The sequence below is a fragment of the Rhineura floridana genome, chromosome 6, assembly GCF_030035675.1.
Source record: "Rhineura floridana isolate rRhiFlo1 chromosome 6, rRhiFlo1.hap2, whole genome shotgun sequence".
NCBI lineage: Eukaryota > Metazoa > Chordata > Lepidosauria > Squamata > Rhineuridae > Rhineura > Rhineura floridana.
This window is the reverse complement of record NC_084485.1, coordinates 156800338-156819644: the sequence shown is the minus strand read 5'-3', so window position 1 is coordinate 156819644 and position 19307 is coordinate 156800338. Positions and strand designations below refer to the sequence as shown.

The following is a 19307-nucleotide window of genomic DNA, read 5'->3' as shown; positions in this document are numbered from 1 at the left end:
ATTTGACCTCACCCGTTAAGCTGAAATAAATCCTGAAAATGGGCTTAACTTGCATAATTTATACAAGTCTCAGAATTTAGCTTTTCTTGGCACAGAATGTGAATTATTTTGGTGCAGAATGTTAATGTTTTAAATGCAGTGCACATAGCCTTGATTTGGAGCATAAAATAATTCTATACATATGATATTAGACTAATTTAAGGATGAATACAAGAGATGGGGCATGTTAGAAATGTAAATGAAAAAAGTTACTTTGAATGAAACTTATTTGAGGGCACAGCTCCTTACAATGTTTAATATATGATTTAGGAATAAAATGAATAATCTAGTGGCATACAGTCCTTCTAAGAATGCAGTATGACTGTAAAACACCATAGATATTAGGCCAAGGATGGACAGGCTGTTCAGCTCATGAAGCACTTCCAATTTGGCTTTTGGAGATGGATTATTGCAGCTGATTTGCATAAATTGTTTATGCTTAATCAGTGTAGTTTGCAGCACAGATGCAGGAAATCCCAGACTAACACTGTCCATACTGGATCTCTCTCTCTCAATACCATTTGTGAAATTGCTGGCATTAGGACAATAAATGTCTTACTAGAATATTGTATCACCATGCAGATTACATTTAAGATTTAAAAAATAAGATTGTTTAGCACAAAGCACAGTATTAGAGAGGTTTCATGCGTAGTAGCACATGTGATATATCTGTCTCCAGCCACTCAGCTGGTTAATCAAAGAATTTAGTATTGCCAATTCTTCAAATTTATAACCTTTCGAAAGATATGAGATTATAGGTAATGCAGTTTGGAAGCATAAGTTTGGAGATTTTTATTTGCTTTTGTTTGAATCCCTAGAAAACAACATGCTTTAATGTTGAAGCTTATCTTGTTAAATAGGAAGGCTAGAGCACAAAACATTGGTTTTATTAAATGAAAATTTGTGAGATAAAAGTCTATGGGTTATATTGGTTGCACTATTTCCTTTTGTTTTTTTATTGATCTTGTGTCTTTAACAGCAGCCTGACACATAGATATTTAGCAAGCGTAGGTTTGCTTGAGTGCCTGCCTGTGTTCTTCAAGAAAAAACTTCACTTGCTAAATTGTATCATACTGCTTGTAAAGGCACTGGGCCAGAGCGAGTAACAAGGTAGCACGCCAAAGCCATGCAAAAATGCCTAAAGACATTTGTTACCTGTGTATGTAGGCCAGGTAGAACTGCTGTGTGAGACAGGACACTGCAGATATATTATAGGCATGTTGGCAGTAGACAGTGTGTTGTAGCACATGTGTGAATCTCCTGTTGGGGATTTTCTTCTGGCATCTTTTTTAGGAAAACTAATATTTGTTTAGGTGGGGTTTTATAGCATTTTTAAAAGCTTGGTGTTCCAAAAAAAGATAGCTTGCAAAAGTGTGAGTTTGGTTAATGACCCCAAGTAAGTTTGTACCTGCTGTTTTGACTGCAGGAAGCGTAGGCTAGAGTGGCAGCCAGACTGGAAAGCAGGGAAGTACAGGCATGTGGAAAGCACCTAGAGAGACATACAGACACATACTAAACCTGGCTAATGTGCAGGGAAAGCTCATGCCTCACCTGGAACCATTTGTGGATAAGCTGGGGTGGGGGAACCAGTGGATCTTTTGACAGGTAGAATTGTGACGGAACCTTGTAGAATAATTCAGCAGTTTCAGCCTTCCTCTGCAATTTTGACAGAGCAGGCAGTCCCTCAGTTCTAGTCCTGATCACTCCTGACATCTCAGATGGACTATAATTGTCAGATGAATAGACTAGACTTTTATCAGTGAATTCATATTTACAATCTTTTTTTTGTTTTTACCAGGTATGTTAACATATTCACTTTCTTTTTTAATCCTGTGCTGTATAGTTGAGTGCAGTAAGGTTTAATAAGTCACAGCATTAATCTTGTTGCCATCTATGTTTCTAAAAAGAACAATTGCCAATACCCTTTCTAATCCATGGTTAATTAGTACACTATTAAAATACTCTGTTACAAAATTAATTACTTGTTGGGTTAAAAAGTGAGTTGAAAAGCTTAATAAACGGATGCCTGAGACAGCATTTTCTCATTTAAAATAATGATCTGCATCTGCCTTTCTGAATAACATATGCAATGAAAAGTGAATTAGTTTAGGAGCAGGTGCCATCCTATCCCACCCAACTTCCAATGTAAAGCTTTTCTGTGTGCATAACAACTTTGCTTGCTTGCTTACTGAAGATTCGTAATGAGGATGAGCCATACCTAGCCAGCAGGTGGCTTTATAAAACACTGCAAATAAGTCTGAATAGTCCAGAAGGACATGCACACTGTTATCAAATTTAATGAGCTGCATTTTGATTTCTAGCTTCACTTCAGTATAGATGGTAAAGCATATAGTTTCTGCAAGTGTGTCACATGCTGTATCTAGAGGAGATCTTTTAGTAGGTAGTTTTAATTAAGAACTGCAAGTTGTACAGTCTGAAAGCATGAGATTGAAGTTGTTTCTAAAAAGCTCACCTGTTTTTTACCTTTTTTGTTTAAAATGATAACACTTCCTGAAAATTGTCAAAGACCATAAACTTTCCAATTCTAGCCATGGGTGAGGGCCTGCACAATGAGATGAAGTTGAAGGGAGTGGAGGCACACAGACCAAGCCCTATCGTACCAAAGAACAGTATAGGTCAGAGAAACAGGAACCAATTCAGAGAGTTTCTGGAAATGAGCCACAGGACCTCATTCAGGTATAAGGCAGACAACATATATCGATGATGGTCACAGCCAGGCTGACTGAGCTCTTATGTACTTGCATAGGACATGAAGTCCTAGCTGGGCCACACCTTTCCAGGACAAGGACTGCTTTGTTAAAGGACCTCTGCTTGTTTTTAAGTCTTGCAGTTCAGTGGTGCTTGGTAATCCCTTGGTGGGCTCTCTGGTGAGTGGGTCTGCTTGACCATGACACCTGGTGTAGCTGGTGGGCCCTATTCAGGTAGTCTGGGCTGCTGACTCAAATATTCAAAGTTCACAGCACCATTCTCTCATTGGGGGTGCTTTGGGGTTAAGAGGTAGGCTTACTCTGAATGGCATTCATTTTCATTTGCCACTTTTACATTAGCTACTTGAAAATTCTTAAATAGGCTCTGGAAGAGATGATTCAAGCACCAAACAAAAGGCAGCAGAATAATACATTACTGGCTACTTCATTTGGTATATTTTCCTCAATATAGTATGCTCTAAATAGGAGAATTAAGACTACAAGAAATGAGAGAAAAGTATGTGGGAGGAAAATATTTTCTTGAGGGTTTTTTAAACCTGAAAGCCACCTGTAGCTGACTGCATAATCAGCTACTGTATATATTTTGGGAAGTAGTTTTTCTGTTTGCTACGCATTTGGACACCTCTTAAGATATTGAAACCAAGTTTTGCATGATGGTTCCTGAGATGAAGGAGCAGGTTTTCATCTATGTTTGGATATAATTGGATACCTTTCTGAATCAAGATGGTGGACTGACCCTTTCAAAAATGCACTGATTTTTTTGGTTTCTTAGAATCTCTGAGCAATGCCAAGTAAGAGGCTGGTAGGCGTTCCTAAAATGGGAATAAAGAAGGAATTTTAAATTAATGTATAGGGAAAATTCCTTTCAATATTATAATCAATGCAGTTGGATGTTAAAATACTTGTTAGTCAGCACTTAGTTCATGGAGTGCAATCCTTAATGTGCCATCTCAGTCAGAAGTAAGCCCACGGAGTTCAGTGGCACTCAAATAAATGTGCGTAAGATTGCAGCCTTTGCCAATTATTTCCAAATTGCTTGACATGTAGGTGGATCTGAAACTCTCATAGAGATAACGTCTGCTAAACTGAGTGATACAGTTGTTAGGGAACGTTGTTGTAAGGACAACACCTAAGGAAACCCAGGTTTGCCACAGAGTTCATATCCAATAGGAAACCATCGCTCTTCCTGTTCTTTTGCTGACATGGTGTATGTAGCCTTGCAAATGAGTCCATACAAGCTACAGCCCATAAAAATATATTATTTTTACTGCCCTATCAAATATGATTGCAAGCAATTTTTGGCATAACAGTCTAAAAAAAGTAGGGAATACATGTTTGGTAAATGCAAGCCTATTGTGCTCCTTTTTTAAAAAATGGGCCAAATCCAGAGGAAGTTAGTTATGCTTAACCCTTGTTGAAGTCAATGGGGAAGGCTAGCCCCACAGCTGACACACTAAGCACAGTGCTTTGTTAATTCATATTGCAGTAGCAATCTGTACAATATTGGCTCCTGCCATGGAGTCCCTCCTGCAAATAGGACAAATCACTCACTTTAATCTCCTGAGTTAGTTCAATATAATGATTTTTGTACTGGGTTTCTTCATTGCCAGTTCAAATTCCCGTTCATCCATGAAGCTTGTCAGTTAACTTTGGCTAGGACACTTACTGCATCTACTTACACAAGATTGTCTTGAAGATGTAAATCTATATTAAAACCTGTCTTGAGCTTCTTAGGATGAGGGGAATGGGGAGTCAAATACCTTTTCTAGGCCAGGTAGGCTGGACTCCAATAACACAGTTTCATAGATTGTAGGCTGTGCTTTCTGCAGTGAGTGAGAAAACCTACGTCCAGAGATAACAGACTCTCTCAGGTTGGGTTATGGCATCATTGCCTTATACGGCTGTGCCAATGGCTCATGATAGGATATTACAGAGTTGGGATGAAAGGAGGCTCTTAAAAGACCTCAGAGAGGGCCACTGTGGTGTCTGTGTGTGTGTGTGTGTGTGTGTGTGTTTTGATGGATGTCTGCTCTATAGGATGATCAGTGCTACCTTAATAGGATGGCTGGAAATTCCTGATATTTTCAAAGAAGTTTGAGCACCTGAATTTTTTTGATTGCTCAGAACATCTCACTTTTTAAAGCAAAGATGCCTTTTCTACTCTGGTCCTTATAACTCATCTATTTTTAGATTGTGCCATTTGATTCTGTTTTCCTGGACAGTAAGCTGATCACATGTCTTGAATGGAATATATAAGACTTTGATATAGGAGCTATGTGGAACTGCACCCAAGGTCACTGACTGATAATACTAGTTCATATTGATGAAAGAGTCTAAGTGGGTCTACATGGACTGGAATTTGCCTGCCTGCCTCCCCTCCCCCTCCCAGCTGCAGTTCCCTGTAGTATTGAATGCCATTCTAGGTGGTCCCTTGACTTACAGGAGTGGCTTTTTGGAAGGCAGTGACTTGAAGTGAAGGGAGGAGGGTGTACATCCTTACAGTTCCAGTAGATATGGTGGCCACTAGTACAGAACAGGCTATTCTTTGTGAGGTTTTTCCACATTCTTAAGTTTCGTGTATTACAGATTTCCTGACTGGAACAGTAATTCCCTAATCTGCAACTCACTCTGTTCGACAGAAAGAATGGAAGCATTTAATACAATACATAATTAGCGTATAGAATACATGAGCACAAGATTGGTGATGTCTACAAAATTACACAAATCCAGGGAGAATAAGTTCTATCACTCTCTGTTAGCCATGATAGATGAAATCAGGTACTGGAACCAAACATGATTGAACACATTGCCTCCATGCCATGCTTGTGGTCTTCCAGAGGATTATGGCCAGCTGCTGTTGGAAGCAAAATTCTGGGCTAGATGAACATTTGATCTAATTCAGGAAGCTCTGTTGCTATGAATGTATCTAATGAAATACTTTGAGGTTCACAATGGTGTCAGTTATTACAACAGTTTCATCCAGTGTTGTTGTTTGCTTGATATTCTAGGGCAGAGCTCTGCTGCACTGGGCATGTGACAGAGGACACAAGGAACTAGCCTCAGTACTGCTGCAACACACAGCTGATGTTAACAGCCAGGTATGGATTGAAAGAGTTCTGGTATATCTAGTGCATATCTAGTGTACAGCAAAACATTCTCAGTTGCACAAGTGAAGTATTTGTAGGGTTCTTTCAGCATTCTGTTACACCGAGTTCTTTGGTTCCTTTGCACATCTCAAAAGCATCACTTAACTTCAGTGTTGTACTATTTAACATTTTCACATCAGCACCATGTTAGGCTTTATAAAGAACCCAGGAATGAAGCACATCCCCTTCTCACAAGGGGTTGTAGTTTTAAGTCAGATGAGCAAAGGCTAGTGAGAGGGTAGGAGAGGATGTAGAGGGCCAAATTAGGAGTATGTGGGAGTCAGGGTCCAGGCATATTTTGTTTCCTTTTAACTGAAAAGCAGCAGCTGGTTGCTGCTAACCTGGGGAAAGGAATGTAAAAAAAAAAGTTGCTTAACTATTTTCCCTCTTGCCATTCGACCACTTGGCATTGTTCTCCTCCCTGGCTGCTTTCCTATCAGTGGGTGTGTTGTGTTGGAGATGCGAAAAGAAAACCAGCTTCAGAAGGGCAATTTTGAGTGAACAAACAATGGGAAGGAAAAGGCTGACACATTTCCTTCCCCCTCTCCTTGCTGTTCCTTCTCACATGGATGGGCTGAAGAATTTTGGAGGAGAGGTAGATGACTTGATAGAAGGGATGGTAGACTGTGTTGTGGAGAAGTCAGCTAAGGGATGAAAACCAGATGAGTTTGAGCTGAGAAAGCGAGAACAATAAAAGAATAGGGAAGAGGAGGGAGTCTGTTTAAAGCATTCTGTCTCCACCTATAAGGACTAGGATCCTGAAGCACATGCAGAAGGAAGACCAGTGCATAAGCTTAGAAGTGATGCAGTCATAGCTGTAGAAGGGAAAGAAGCCTTTTGGAAGACATGAAATACCAGCAAAGTGGTGTTTATTTAGCAAATGGATGACTAGAGCATAGATAGGAGTTTCTTCTGGCTGTGAATTTCTTTCCTCATGTACAGAATTTATTGGCTGTTGTTGTGAGATAATTCACACTGGTTTCATGAGAGAGGAGCCTTACTAGGGCTGGATCTCTCACCACATCTACATTCAGGTGGGTCCCGCTTATACGGCAGGTTCCGTTCTGGATCCCCGCCATAAAGCAGAAATCGCCGTAAAGTGGAACCCCATTGAGTATAATGGGGCGCATCGCACCAAAATGCCGCAAAATGCCGCAAAAGTGGCTTTAAAATGGGGAATGAAAGACGCCACATTAGCGAAACGCCGGGAAGCAGGGCCCTACTGTAGTTTATTTTTATAGTTAGTTTCATTGATATAGTGTGTACCAACTTGCCTCCTGTATACTCACTAGAAAATACCTACTTAGGTTAAAAGCAGTTAGCATTTGTTTCTAAATGCATTTTCCAGTTAGATTTGAATTGGGGTGCCATTATAGTCTTGATGCCTACAAGATTTACATCTGTGAGCTATAAACAATGCAGTAAATACTTGACATGGGTGCTTAGTTAATAAATAGTTGCTGTTATTAAAGTTTGGAAGGAGAACAGTTTTCTTAATGAGCAGCTCAACCTTAGCTGATGAATGGTTAAGGCACAATCCAACTCATATTGGATCCCCGGGCTGAGGGGAGTTGGATGTGGTGGACCCCTGGCTGAGCTGGCAAGGTCCCAACTCCACTGGCAGAAGCCCTGAGCCCCTGCAGAGTCGGGACCCTGCCAGAGGTCTGCCAGGGAAGCCCAGCCCAGCAGAAGGTGCTGGCAGAAGCCAGAGAAAGACCAGAGAAAGGGGCGCTCCAGAGGCTTGTCAGAGGAGGGGTCAAGGTGGGGAAATTACGCAACAGTCAACTCCCATTTGGAGCTCTCCTGCAGCTCTCAATCCGGGCCAAAGTTATGCCAAGAAAAAGGTCAGTCTAAGAAAATAATTATAATAGAAGTCAGTGGGGAGCACTTACTCGCCAGTGGGGATATTCACGAGAGCGGCCTTTTTCTTTTCCGTTCATGCACGCAGCTCCTAGCTGAGCCGACGTCCTGCCATCCTGGCAGCTCCCGAGCAGCAAATATATGCAGTGGAGCTTCCCATCAGCTCATCCTCCGCTGGCACCCCTTCCCCTGAGTTGGATTGCTCTGCCCATCTCTGTTCAGTACTTGACACTTGGAACATGTGTAGCTGAAGTGCATCTTATTCTTTCATCTTTAGATACATTTTCAACCTGGTGTACCAGAATAATAATCCCCGAAAACTTGAAATTTTAAATATTTGTTTTAGTTCTGTGAATGCAGCACAATTCACAGATAGAAATAGAATAGAACAGAATAGAAAAATTTCTAACATGGGACTGAATTGGGAAATAATCATTACAGTGGGCCCCACTCATATGGCGGGTTATGTTCCGGACCCCCGCTGAAAAGTGGAGCTCATTGAATAGAATGGTGCGTGAAGCTCGAAAACCGCCGTAAAAGCGGAACAAGCTCCGTGTGAGTGGGGCTTTAGTCTAATTGCGTCTAATTGAGACTGCCACGTTAGCGAAGGGCCGTAAAGTGGGGCCCTACTGTATTTTCAAAAACAAAAACCTTTTGTCAAGAATGCCTGGGTTGTTAAGGATTGTTAACTAAAATGGTTTTGTGGCAAGGAATTGTGGAGGGAACATCTTGCCTGAATTAGGGCCTCTAGAAGGCCAAGAGACTGTCAGTTTCCATAGTTGAACTCAGTTAATTAGGCAGCGAGTAAGAACACTGCTTATCAGCCTGAGACTGGTACCTCAAGGCCACAGGCCTGGGAAGGTTAGAGAAGAGTGCAACCGTTACGCACAAAAGCTCTGGAAGATTTCGTTATCACAAAGCTCCCTGGTTGGCTTATTAATTCCTGGCTGTTGCTGGGCTCTTTCCCAATAAAAATAGAGCCATGATCTCGATATTGGGGTTCCACCTTCCCTCTGCTGTCTAGGCTATTATCTCTGGGGAGATGTGGAACTATGAAGTTACTCTGACTGTCTTCCTCTAATGTGTGAGTAAAGAATAGGCTAGACAGATTTGTTATTTTCTCTTGTGACTCTGTATTTTTGTATTTTACCTAACGCTTGGAGTTTTTGGTTTAAGGAATTATTTTGCTGCTATATTTTTGCACATATTTTATTGTAATAAAGCTACCTCTTATTTACCAGTGTGTGTTCATTTCAGGGGAAACATGGCTCTGAATCCAGCACCTTGGCCATTTAGCCACAGACTACCAGATAACTGGGTATTTTGCCTTAAGGCTCCAGAACAAGGAGTGCATCTTTGGCTCTTGTCTGTTGGAATCCTTGGCAGGTCTATTTCTGGCACTTTGGGTTTCCCCTTGGCCCAGAGTGGGTGACCAGGTTTAAGGGGTGGTGGCAGTCTACCTCCCTTGCAGGGTTGGCATTGCTTTTACTCAACCCTGGTAAGGGAGGCACGGGCTGTGCCTGGCCGGGATCAGTTGCCCTGGGCTTGGGAGTTGGCCACCCAGTGAGATTTCTTTATACCTTTCTCTTCCTCTCTCTTCCCCACTTTTTATGTATTGCAGTTTTCTAACCAGATTATTTTGGGCCTGTCATAAAAGGTTAATAATGGTTATAAAATGAAAATCAATATTTTGTATCGCCCTCCCCCCGAGTAATAAAGAAACCTTTTTAAAAGGTCTTGAGTGGAATAGAAATGTTTCAGATAAGCCTAGCAATGTGTAAGATTATACCTCCCTTCCATCCATGGCTTCAGCATTGCTTAAATTGTAGTAATTTTCTTTGTGTTAGTGTGTGTGACATTATCTTTATGGCGAGGAAAGCAGAGAGCTTTCTGCTGAAGGAGGACGTGTTCCAAACTGCAATGCTGGAAACCTTTTTTGGACTTGGAAAATAGTTTCCACATACGCCATGAACATTAGAGGATTTGCTCTTAAATATTTACCCAATGCCTTATGTATTAATTAATTAGAGGTTAAGTATAAAGGAGTCTCTAGAGACTTGCTGTTACTCATGCCCTGTGTCTTCTCACACCAATAGTAAGCAGAGGACAAGCCTTTGTTGACTGACTGTTGCTCAGTAGCAAAACAATACTTTGCCTACCCTAAGATCCCTTGCATCTTCAGGCAATATTCCTTGGGTAGCAGCATTGAAAAACAGCATTGTTTGAGAGCTGCTGCCAGTCAGAGTGAATAGTACTGGTCTAAGCAGTCTTGTATCTAACTTGGAGGAAGACAGCTCCTTGTGAGCTCGCATTTGTGTAAAACAAAGTCCCTCACTAAAGGCTCCTGAGCAAACTTAGCATTCATGGTTTAAGAGAACAGGTTCTTGTATGGTTTGGTAACTGGCTAAAGAATAGGAATAAAGAGACAGTTCTTACAAGAGAAATATGTAATAAGTGGGGTCCCAAAAGAATCTGTATTGGGACCAGTAATTTTTCATAAATAATCTGGAATTAGGTGTGAATAGTGAGGTGGCCATGGTTGTGGATGATGTTATTCAGGAGAGTAAAAATAAAAAGAGATAGCAAAGAGCTCCAACATGATCTCCGAAAGGATGAGCATTAAAATGGCAGATGCAATTCAGTGTAAGTAAGGGTGGGTGGAATCTTACTCCATGTATATATACCCAAATGGGGTCTGAGCTGGCAGTAACTGACTAGCAAAGGGATCTTGAGATCATGATAGATAGTTCAGTGAAATCAGTATGGAGCAGCTGTGAAAATGGCAAATTAGGAACATGGGAAGCTGCCTTGTACTGAATGAGACCAGTGGTCCATTAGATCAGTATTGTCTGCACTGACTGGCAGCGGCTGTCCAGGATTTCAGAGGGCTCTTTCCCAGCCCTACCTGGAGATGCGAAGGAGTGAACTTAGGACCTTCTGCATACAAGGCAGATACTCTGCCACTGATCTACAGCCCTTCCCTGTCCCATGTTAGTGAAATGAGGAAAAGGATCAAAAATCAAATTGCCACTATAACGATGCCACTATAATGATACCTCTATACAAATTTATGGTGGGACCACACTTGGAGTACTGTGCACAGTTTGTTTGTTTTTATTTATTGATTTATAAAAGTATTTATATATCACTCTCTCACAAAACATTAGGGTGGTATACAGTAGCATAATTTTCTGTACAAAACAGCTCTAATTAGTGCATCTCAAAAGGATATTGTAGAGCTGGAAAAGGACAACCAAAATAAGGGAGCTGGAATGCCTCTCCCATGAGGAAAGGTCAGGACATTTGTGTTGTTTTAGTTTAGAAAAAAGGCAAGTAAGGGGGACATGATAGAGGTGTATAAAATTATGCATGATGTGGAGAAAGTGGATAGAGATTTTGTTCTCCTTTTCTCATAATACTAAAATCCAGGGTCATACAATTAATTTGAATGGTGGGAGGTTGAGAACAGACAAAAGGAAGTACTTCTTTACCCAGGTGCATGTAAACTATGTAAGATTAGTTTGGCCAACACTTAGAGGGCTTTAAAAGAAGATGAGCAAAATTCATGGAGGATGAGTTGCTACTAGTCTTGAAGGTTGTACATTATTTCCAGTATCAAAGGCAGAATGCCTCTGAATGCAAGTTGCAGAAAACAGCAATGGGAGCCTGCTATTGCACTGTTGTCCTGCTTGTAGACTTCTTATAAGAATTTGATTGGTCAGTGCGAAAAAGGATGCTGGATTAGATAGGTCTTTGGTGTGATTCACTAGGATTCTTCTTGTGTTCCCACTATGAGAATGAGTTGCAGTGAGCCTCATGTTCTTCCTCCTCACCTCCCCTTCTCCTTTTTGCCCACAAGGAGGTTTAAAACAATCTTCCACTTTGGATTTCAAACTAGCCACAGCTCCCCATGACATCTGAACTGTGATCTGTTTAAATTGTGATTATTGAAAAAAAGCCTAGGGTTCAAAGTAATTTCAGATCCTGGATTGTTAAACTACAGTTCCTGAAGTTTGGACACCATGAGGAATTGTTAAAAATAGAATACTTGTCCTACTCTGGTGCATGAAAGAGGAAGAGAGGAGACAGAGCGAGCGAGCACATTAGTTTGAGGCTCACTGTGGTATGCCCATTAGAAAGATGTTTAAGAAAAAGCCAATCTAGGTCTTCGAAAATATTTAATTTCTGTTTATGGTAAAAGAGCACATCTGAAACTTAATTGTATAGACCTCCTCCCATTTTGAAGTTCAGAAACTGTAAAGCTGAATTAGCTGAATCAAATGGAGGGATGTATGCCAAGGTCATTAACATGAAGCTTTGCTGTAACAGCCTTTACCTTGGCCACTCTCCTTTTCTGTAGCGGTGTGCTAGTCACCAAGGCGAATGCCATTTACCAGAGGCTCAACAAACCTCCTTTTTGTTGGTTAGTTTTTATTTAAAACATTTCTATACTACCCTTCAATTCAAACTTCCAAGGTCGTTTATAATAGCTAATAAAAATACAATAAAAATGGTCTTGGTTTTGTTTTGGGGATTGGCAGGCTCCCATACGTTTAGCTGTATTTGGCTTGGTGAGCCGATACATACCGTACAAGATACCAAAAAGCCTCCAGTTATGCCAAGGATTGGAAAGTGATTTTATTTTGTTTCTTGATGGAATTCATAATCATTTAGGTGAGTGGGAAGTGTTTTTTGTTTTATGGCTAACTGAATCTCTTGTTCAAGGAAGACAGGAATGTGGTGCAACTTGCAGGTTTTCTGTTGTCACCATCAGTTCATCACATCAACTCATGCATATCTGCCATGGAATGCCTTCATGTTCCAGAGGATTCTGGGATGTGTTAGAGGGCACACACTCCTATCACACCAGCTGCTGCCTCGGCTTGAGTATGTTGGGCCTTGCATGAACTGCAAGTGCACTTTAGGACTCAGTCAAAGCTCTTTGAGCTACATATTACAGGGGTAGCTCAGTAATGGTGGGCAAGCTGCATTTCAGGAATCCTTGTTGACCACTATTAATAATCTCTGTGAGGAACCCCCAGAAGCCAATAGCTGAAAGCCACTAGTGTAAAACTTTTGGATCCTCTTTAGATTTGCTGATGCTGTTTGATTTGCTTTTAATCAACAGGTTTATCACTTACTGCTGGTAAGAAAGCTGCAAAGCTAGGTTGCTGCGTTGGAAATCACACATGTAATCAAATTTTCTCCCCCCCCCCAACCGTGGTATTTTTTAAAAAAAAATGAAGATGAAAAGCAAAACGAAAATGTAAAGCCCTCTGTGATTTATTGTGTCAAGGGTGATATGTAAGCTATCTTTTTTCATTCAGCAGAATGCCTGTTGCTGAGGCATGTATAATAAGTGGATTCCAATCTCAAGGTTTTCAAGTAACTCTGTAATACTGAATTAAAAGGGCAGAGGAGTGCTCCTTTAGTTAAGGTATGTAGTGTTAAAAAAAAAAGTTTCTGCATTATAAGGTTCTAGTCGTGGTGTACAAAGCCCTATACAGCTCGGGACCAGGATACCTGAAAGACTGTCTTACCCCTTATATGCCCAGTTGATCACTGCACTCTGCAGGTGAGGGCCTCCTGCAGATACCATCTTATCAGGAGGTCTGTTCTGCACCAAATAGCAATCTTAAGTGTTGTGGCACCTACCCTTTGGAATTCCTTCCCCTTAAAATATTAGACAGGCACCATCTCTGTTATCTTTTCAGCGCCTATTGGAGACCTTCCTTGTTCAACAAGCCTTTTAAGTAGAGACCTTATCCTAGTCTGTGTCTGTGCTGGAATTGCTTTTTAAGATGTTTTTAAAGTTTTTTTAAAAAACAATGTTTTAATATGCTTTAAAGCCTTTAGTTTTTAAGATGCTTTAAAGTGCTTTAGTGTTCTTGTTTGCCCCCCCTGGGCTCCTTCTGGAAGGAAGGGCAGAATGTACATTTAAATATATATATATATATATAAGTCTCAAAGTACCGTGAAACTTAACACGCATGATCTACCTGATGAGGTCTGTGAATGTGCCAAATATCAAACCGATCCGATAAAAATGGCCACAGGTATAGCCTAGTTAAACAGTTCTGAAAATTGGCACATTTATCCTTTTTAGTCCATGTTTTATACAGGTGTATCATATTTGTTTCCAATTTTGGTGAAAACTATAGATGCATTTCATTCAGGCTTGTCAAGGAAGGAAGGCTTTCATTGTTTTGAAAAAGTTCTGAGCAACATGTCAAAAGTTTTCCTGCCCCATTAAAGTTTGTTGCAGCTACTACTGGCAATATACTACAGTGCACAGTGTGGTACACCAATCTTTTAGGGACTTTGGGCCCATTTGGGAACCTGAGAAATTGTTGTGGGCATCACACAACCCTGTGCACACACACATTGCCTGTCAATTACTGATGTAAGCAACAAATAGACATGAGTTGATTCACAAGAGGGCTCAGATGCTTCATAAGGCAATGCAGGACTAGGACAAAGTGGGGCATCTTTGTTGGTCCCAGGCACTTCATTGTCCCCATCTGTATTTTGGCGTAAAAGACCTAAGAGGAGAGACTGAAAGCACTTTTCAAGTACTTGAAAGGTTGTCACACAGAGGAGGACCAGGGTCTCTTCTTGGTCATCCCAGAGTACAGGAATAATGGAAGTACAAGTTACAGGAAGCCAGATTTTGGCTGAACATCAGGAAAAGCTTCCTGTTAGAGCGGTACAACAGTGGAACCAATTACCTATGAGGTGGTGGGCACTCCAACACTGGAGGCATTCAAGAAGCAGCTGAACAGCCATCTGTTGGGTGTGCTTTAAGTTGAATTCCCGCATTGAGCTGGGGGGGGGAATTCGATGGCCTTTAAGGCCCCTTCCAACTCTACTATTCTATGATTCTTTGACCAAGAAAAAGTGTGAGTACATGGAGGGTACATTGTAAACAAGCTTAGTTTGTGACATTGCACAGCATCATTACTGATCATGTTAAGACATCAGCCTTAGCTTCCAATTTCCGGGCTTTGTGGAGCTTGAGTCAGCATGAGATAGCCTTAACTCTCGTCTTAAACTAGCAGGTTTTTTATCACTGAGTTGCAATAACAGAGTGACAGGGCTTTTTTCCTTCCACATAATAGGGCAGGCTGAGTCCAGTTCTTTTCAGTGTTGATAATTACCTTTAATAGTACATTTGAAAAGAGATGGTGATTGCTTTGGATGGGGGGAGTGCAGGAAGAACTAATTTGTGGGGTGGGGAGAGGCTTTGCTTTGTGTTGAAAAGGGTCATTTGTGTAATCTAATTACCTAAATCCTTAGCCATAGGCCTTTTCCTAGTGGGTGGCTCTGTGACTGGGAGTTACCCTGAGAACTTAGATGGTCCAGGCATCTTTAAGTGAGTGACTATCCCAGATCCAAAAGCTGCTTTCTTATTCTGATGTATCACTTACATATCTCACATTTTTGGTTTTAATTTAATATAGATAAATAAATACATATGCCTGTTGTGAATACATAGGCTGGGCTCAGATATAAAGCTAACCTATGCTTCAGTGTTATGTGCACGAGTCCTGGGATAATTGTACTCCCCCTTCCCCTCCTGCTCTGCAGCAGCCACAAGGAGGAGATCAGAAAGCTTCTGTTTTCAACTACCTGCAGTTTGTTCTCATGTGTGAATCTGAAGTGGTGGTTTGTTTTAACTGCTGGGTTTTAGCTATAGGGATGGCTGACGTTTTCTGCCCCAAAAGCCATGTTGCCACCTTCCAACCTCTATGGGGGCCACATACCAGTGGCAGGCATAGCTGAAAAGTGGGTGTGACAATCCACAGCTGACATGCACACATCACACAGCATGTGCACACACATCACATGCACACCAAGTAATACACACCCATACATGCATATTTACATGCGCGCACAATGCATACCTTTCCTGTCCCCACTCACCAGATGATCAGTTTGATGAGTTAGAGAGCGAGCAGTGTCAGTCGCAGTCCCAGGCCACAGTGGGACGAACATCACTCCCTTCCTCCACTCACAAGATGAGCAATCTGGTTAGTGGCAGAGTGAACAGCCTGTTTCCTGATCCTCTTTGCCTCTTCTGCCATCAAATAGCATGGGGTCTTTTGGGACACCCTTTGTTTAGGAGGGAAAGCCAGGATCAGCAACCATCATTTGGCTGGTTTCCCTAAACCATAGTTGAAACTAACCACATTTTGTCTGGATTCACACATAAATGGAAACTACATTTAATTGAAAATGGAAGCAAAAGCTTTGAATTTCCTTGCAGCCATGCTGGAGGAGGAGAGGGAAGGAGGAAGTGAATGATTCCGAGGCTTGCTGCTGCTGATTAGCATGATAGCTGAATTCATCCACTGTGGCATATAATGTAAGCTGAGCTTGCTGCTATGCGTGAGTGAGCTGTATCCAAAGGTAGCAAGTCCTCTGAAGCTAGTTTGTTGCTTCATTATGCCATGCAACACAAACAGAGCTATGACTTATGATATGGTTGCTTCCATCTTGCATGATAGGGTGTTATATAGATTGAAGCTATTAGGATTCATACCAGGTTAATAACATAACAAGTGAGCACCCTTTTATCCATGCTATTGTGCCAATCTGCTGAATGTTAGAAAAATATTTTGAAAGTAACTAGAAAGTAACTATTCAAAAAGGCCTATAATCAAGATAAACACATTAGATGCAGGAAACCTGCTTTGGATTTGGTAAGGCCATCATACCCATAACATAAGTTTAGTACTTGAGGTTCATGAAGATATTGCAGAGTAGCAAAATATATTCACAGAATCTTCCTTGAAGAGGTTGTTAGAGAGAGACCTCTAGCTGGTGATAAACCTGAAACATTACCGCTACAGTCTGAAGTGTCTGTAGACGATGTTTCAACAGGAAGTTGATAGTTTAAATGGTAATAAGCCATCAAGACCAGATTACAGGTTCTCATATATGATCCTTTACTGACACAACAAAAAGGACAAAGAGGTTTGAGGGGCTTCTGATGGTCCCAAGAGTCTTAATCTGTTTTCACATTGGGTTGCCATTTTATCTGGAAAAAATAAAGCTCTTCTCAAGAAAGGGCTAGAGCACTTCAAGGGTGCGGGTGGGGGAAAGCCTAACTATGGTTATTCATTAGGATGGTAAAGGAATCTTAATTCCTGAATTGCTTGAATTCTTAGCCCAAGGTCTTTCTTTTTTCCCCCAGGTGGCTGGAAACTGAAATGAACAACAGCATGAGCTTTTACTTAAGAGCCTTGTATGAAATTTATACCTTTAGCATTTCTTTGCTCTTGTTGCCAGAAAGTGAGCTGTTTAAAAGACACAAGTGTACATTGTGTTCATTTCCCAGGAAAGGTCAGAATGTGCTGCTTCAGCATTGTTCTATTTTGCTAACTCCTGGACCATCAAGCAACATTTTTCCTTTGTGGCATTGTAGAGCACAATCATTGTGTAATTTGGTTACTGCTTCCACATCATTTCAGTGTCTTGCTTGCAGAGGCTGTAAACTATCTAGACCTATGCAGTTTTTTGGGTATTAATAATAACATGAAAAAATGGAAATGGCCTGCCTTCAAGTCGATTCCGACTTATGGTGACTCTACGAATAGGGTTTTCATGGTAAGTGGTATTCAGAGGGGGTTTACCATTGCCTTCCTCTGAGGCTGAGAGGCAGTGACTGGCCCAAGGTCACCCAGGGAGCTTCATGGCTGTGTGGGGATTCGAACCCTGGACTCCCAGGTCATAGTCCAACACTCTAACCACTATGCCACACTGGCTCTCTAATAATAAAATAATGTACACTTTTTTAAAAAGTGACTGTTTGCTTTACTCAGGGTGAAAGGATACCTAACATGAACATGGGTTGTCACCAAAGACTGCATCAAGTTGTCGCACTGTATCCAGACATTGTTGGGTGCATTTCTGTGTCCCAACCAGCGGCAACTACTGTGGTCAGTCACAGTGTCATGTTTCTTGTAAGATGCAGTTCAGCCTCAGCAACGGGAGTGTTGTTGCCACCCTCCTGTGTGTTTCCTTGATCAATTGTGGACCAGTCACTTTTGAAAGACAGCTAACCTTTCAGTGCCAGTTTCAATTTGAGAGGAGGGGAGTTCTGGCTGTCCTAAAATATAACCTTTCCCTTTGGAGACTGAAAGCATTCTATCAGTTTAGATGGTAAGGTGCTTGTGAGTCAGAGTGTTCCTGGAGACTAAGATGCAGAATAGCCATTCTTTTATAGTACACTCATGCACGTATTTTTTTGGGGGGGGGGGCTTTTCAAATAGAGACAATACAAACATAATAAATGGAAGGGAAGGTTCATCTCCCTCATGACTCAATCCTTCTCAAATGACATTATTATTGACTGGACCATTGGTTGCCAAAAAGAAAAATCAATTTTTAGAAGTACTTGCTTGGCCACAGATATTGGTACTAACCCAGCAGAGACAGGTTGATTTTATCAACTATCTGAAGACTAATTTCCACCATTAGCCAGAAATGAAGTAGAAATTATGGATAAGTCAAAGATGGCTTGGTATTTCTTTCAATTTTCTTTCTCTCTGTCATTCTGTGCTTCTAAAATGCTTTTATGTCTCTTTTCATTCTGTCATCCAATGTGATGCAGTTATATACTCAATGTTACTCAAAACCTGCATTTAGTCTTGGCTTGTGTTCCCCAAAAGCTCTATACCTCACTCCCCAGCTTTATCCCCTGGCTCAAACCCTTCCTACCCTCCCTCCCCTGGCTCCAGTCAACATTCTCTTTGCAAAGGTACCGTATGAGTGAGCTTCAGTATTAAGAACAGGGTTCGTCAACCTGTTGCCTGTGGACACCATGATGTTCACAAAGGCCTTCAGTGATGCCCCCAAGAGATAGCCCAGAATCTTAGCATTCATTTTTTTAAAAAAGTAAGTCTCTAGCTCTCCTCGAAAGTTATGGAGCAAAATGTGCAAGTATGTGTCTGGCTGCTCCTGCTTGTCAGTGGTTAGTAGCCAATAAGTGAAGTCAGAACTGTGACTGATACTGTAAGTGAGCTGTTTGGACTCCAGGAATCCCTGGGGTCCTAAAAAGCTGCTCTTTTGCCCTCCCTTGTAGTTCCTCCCTTGGAATCTCCATAGTTTGACCTTCCCTTTTCCCTTAGCGACCAGGGTGCATCTTTCTTGTTTGCCTGAGATTCTAGAACTTATTTTCTGCAAATACTACTACACAAAAAGCATGGGCAAATGTTAAAGAATCCCCTTCCCCTCAAAAGGCAAATGTGAAAACTTTGCACAGAAGCTTAAGCATGCTTCTTGCTCTGCAGGAGCTAAAGACCAGGGACTCATTAAGAATTCAGCGAATAGTTAACTGATAGCACAATGGTGCATATGTCTATTCAGAAGTAAGCCTCTTTATGTTTAATAGGGCTTTATTCCAGGTAAATGGGCACAGGATGGCAGCCTAGGCTTTGCTTGGGGGAAAAACCTTCTTGTGCCTTTAACAGCTGTATGTTAGGTAGAAATTCAACAGGATAAACCTTTTCTAGTATTGCAATACAATTAT

The 19307-nt window shown here is 41.2% G+C and overlaps 1 protein-coding gene across 4 annotated transcripts in view; it reads left to right on the top strand.

Annotated features, from left to right (window-relative positions):
- The window catches only part of ACBD6 (acyl-CoA binding domain containing 6), a 197118-nt gene that overhangs the window by 83110 nt on the left and 94701 nt on the right, over positions 1–19307 (top strand). For 2 of the 4 annotated variants that reach the window (XM_061634253.1, XM_061634255.1), the window contains exon 6: positions 5777–5866. The exons of 1 other annotated variant lie outside the window; for it this stretch is intronic. In XM_061634253.1, coding sequence (XP_061490237.1) covers positions 5777–5866 — 90 coding nt within the window. Of the gene's footprint in view, positions 1–5776; positions 5867–16970; positions 17001–19307 lie in introns of those variants that run through there. One more of the 4 variants, XM_061634256.1, reaches the window with a different exon arrangement.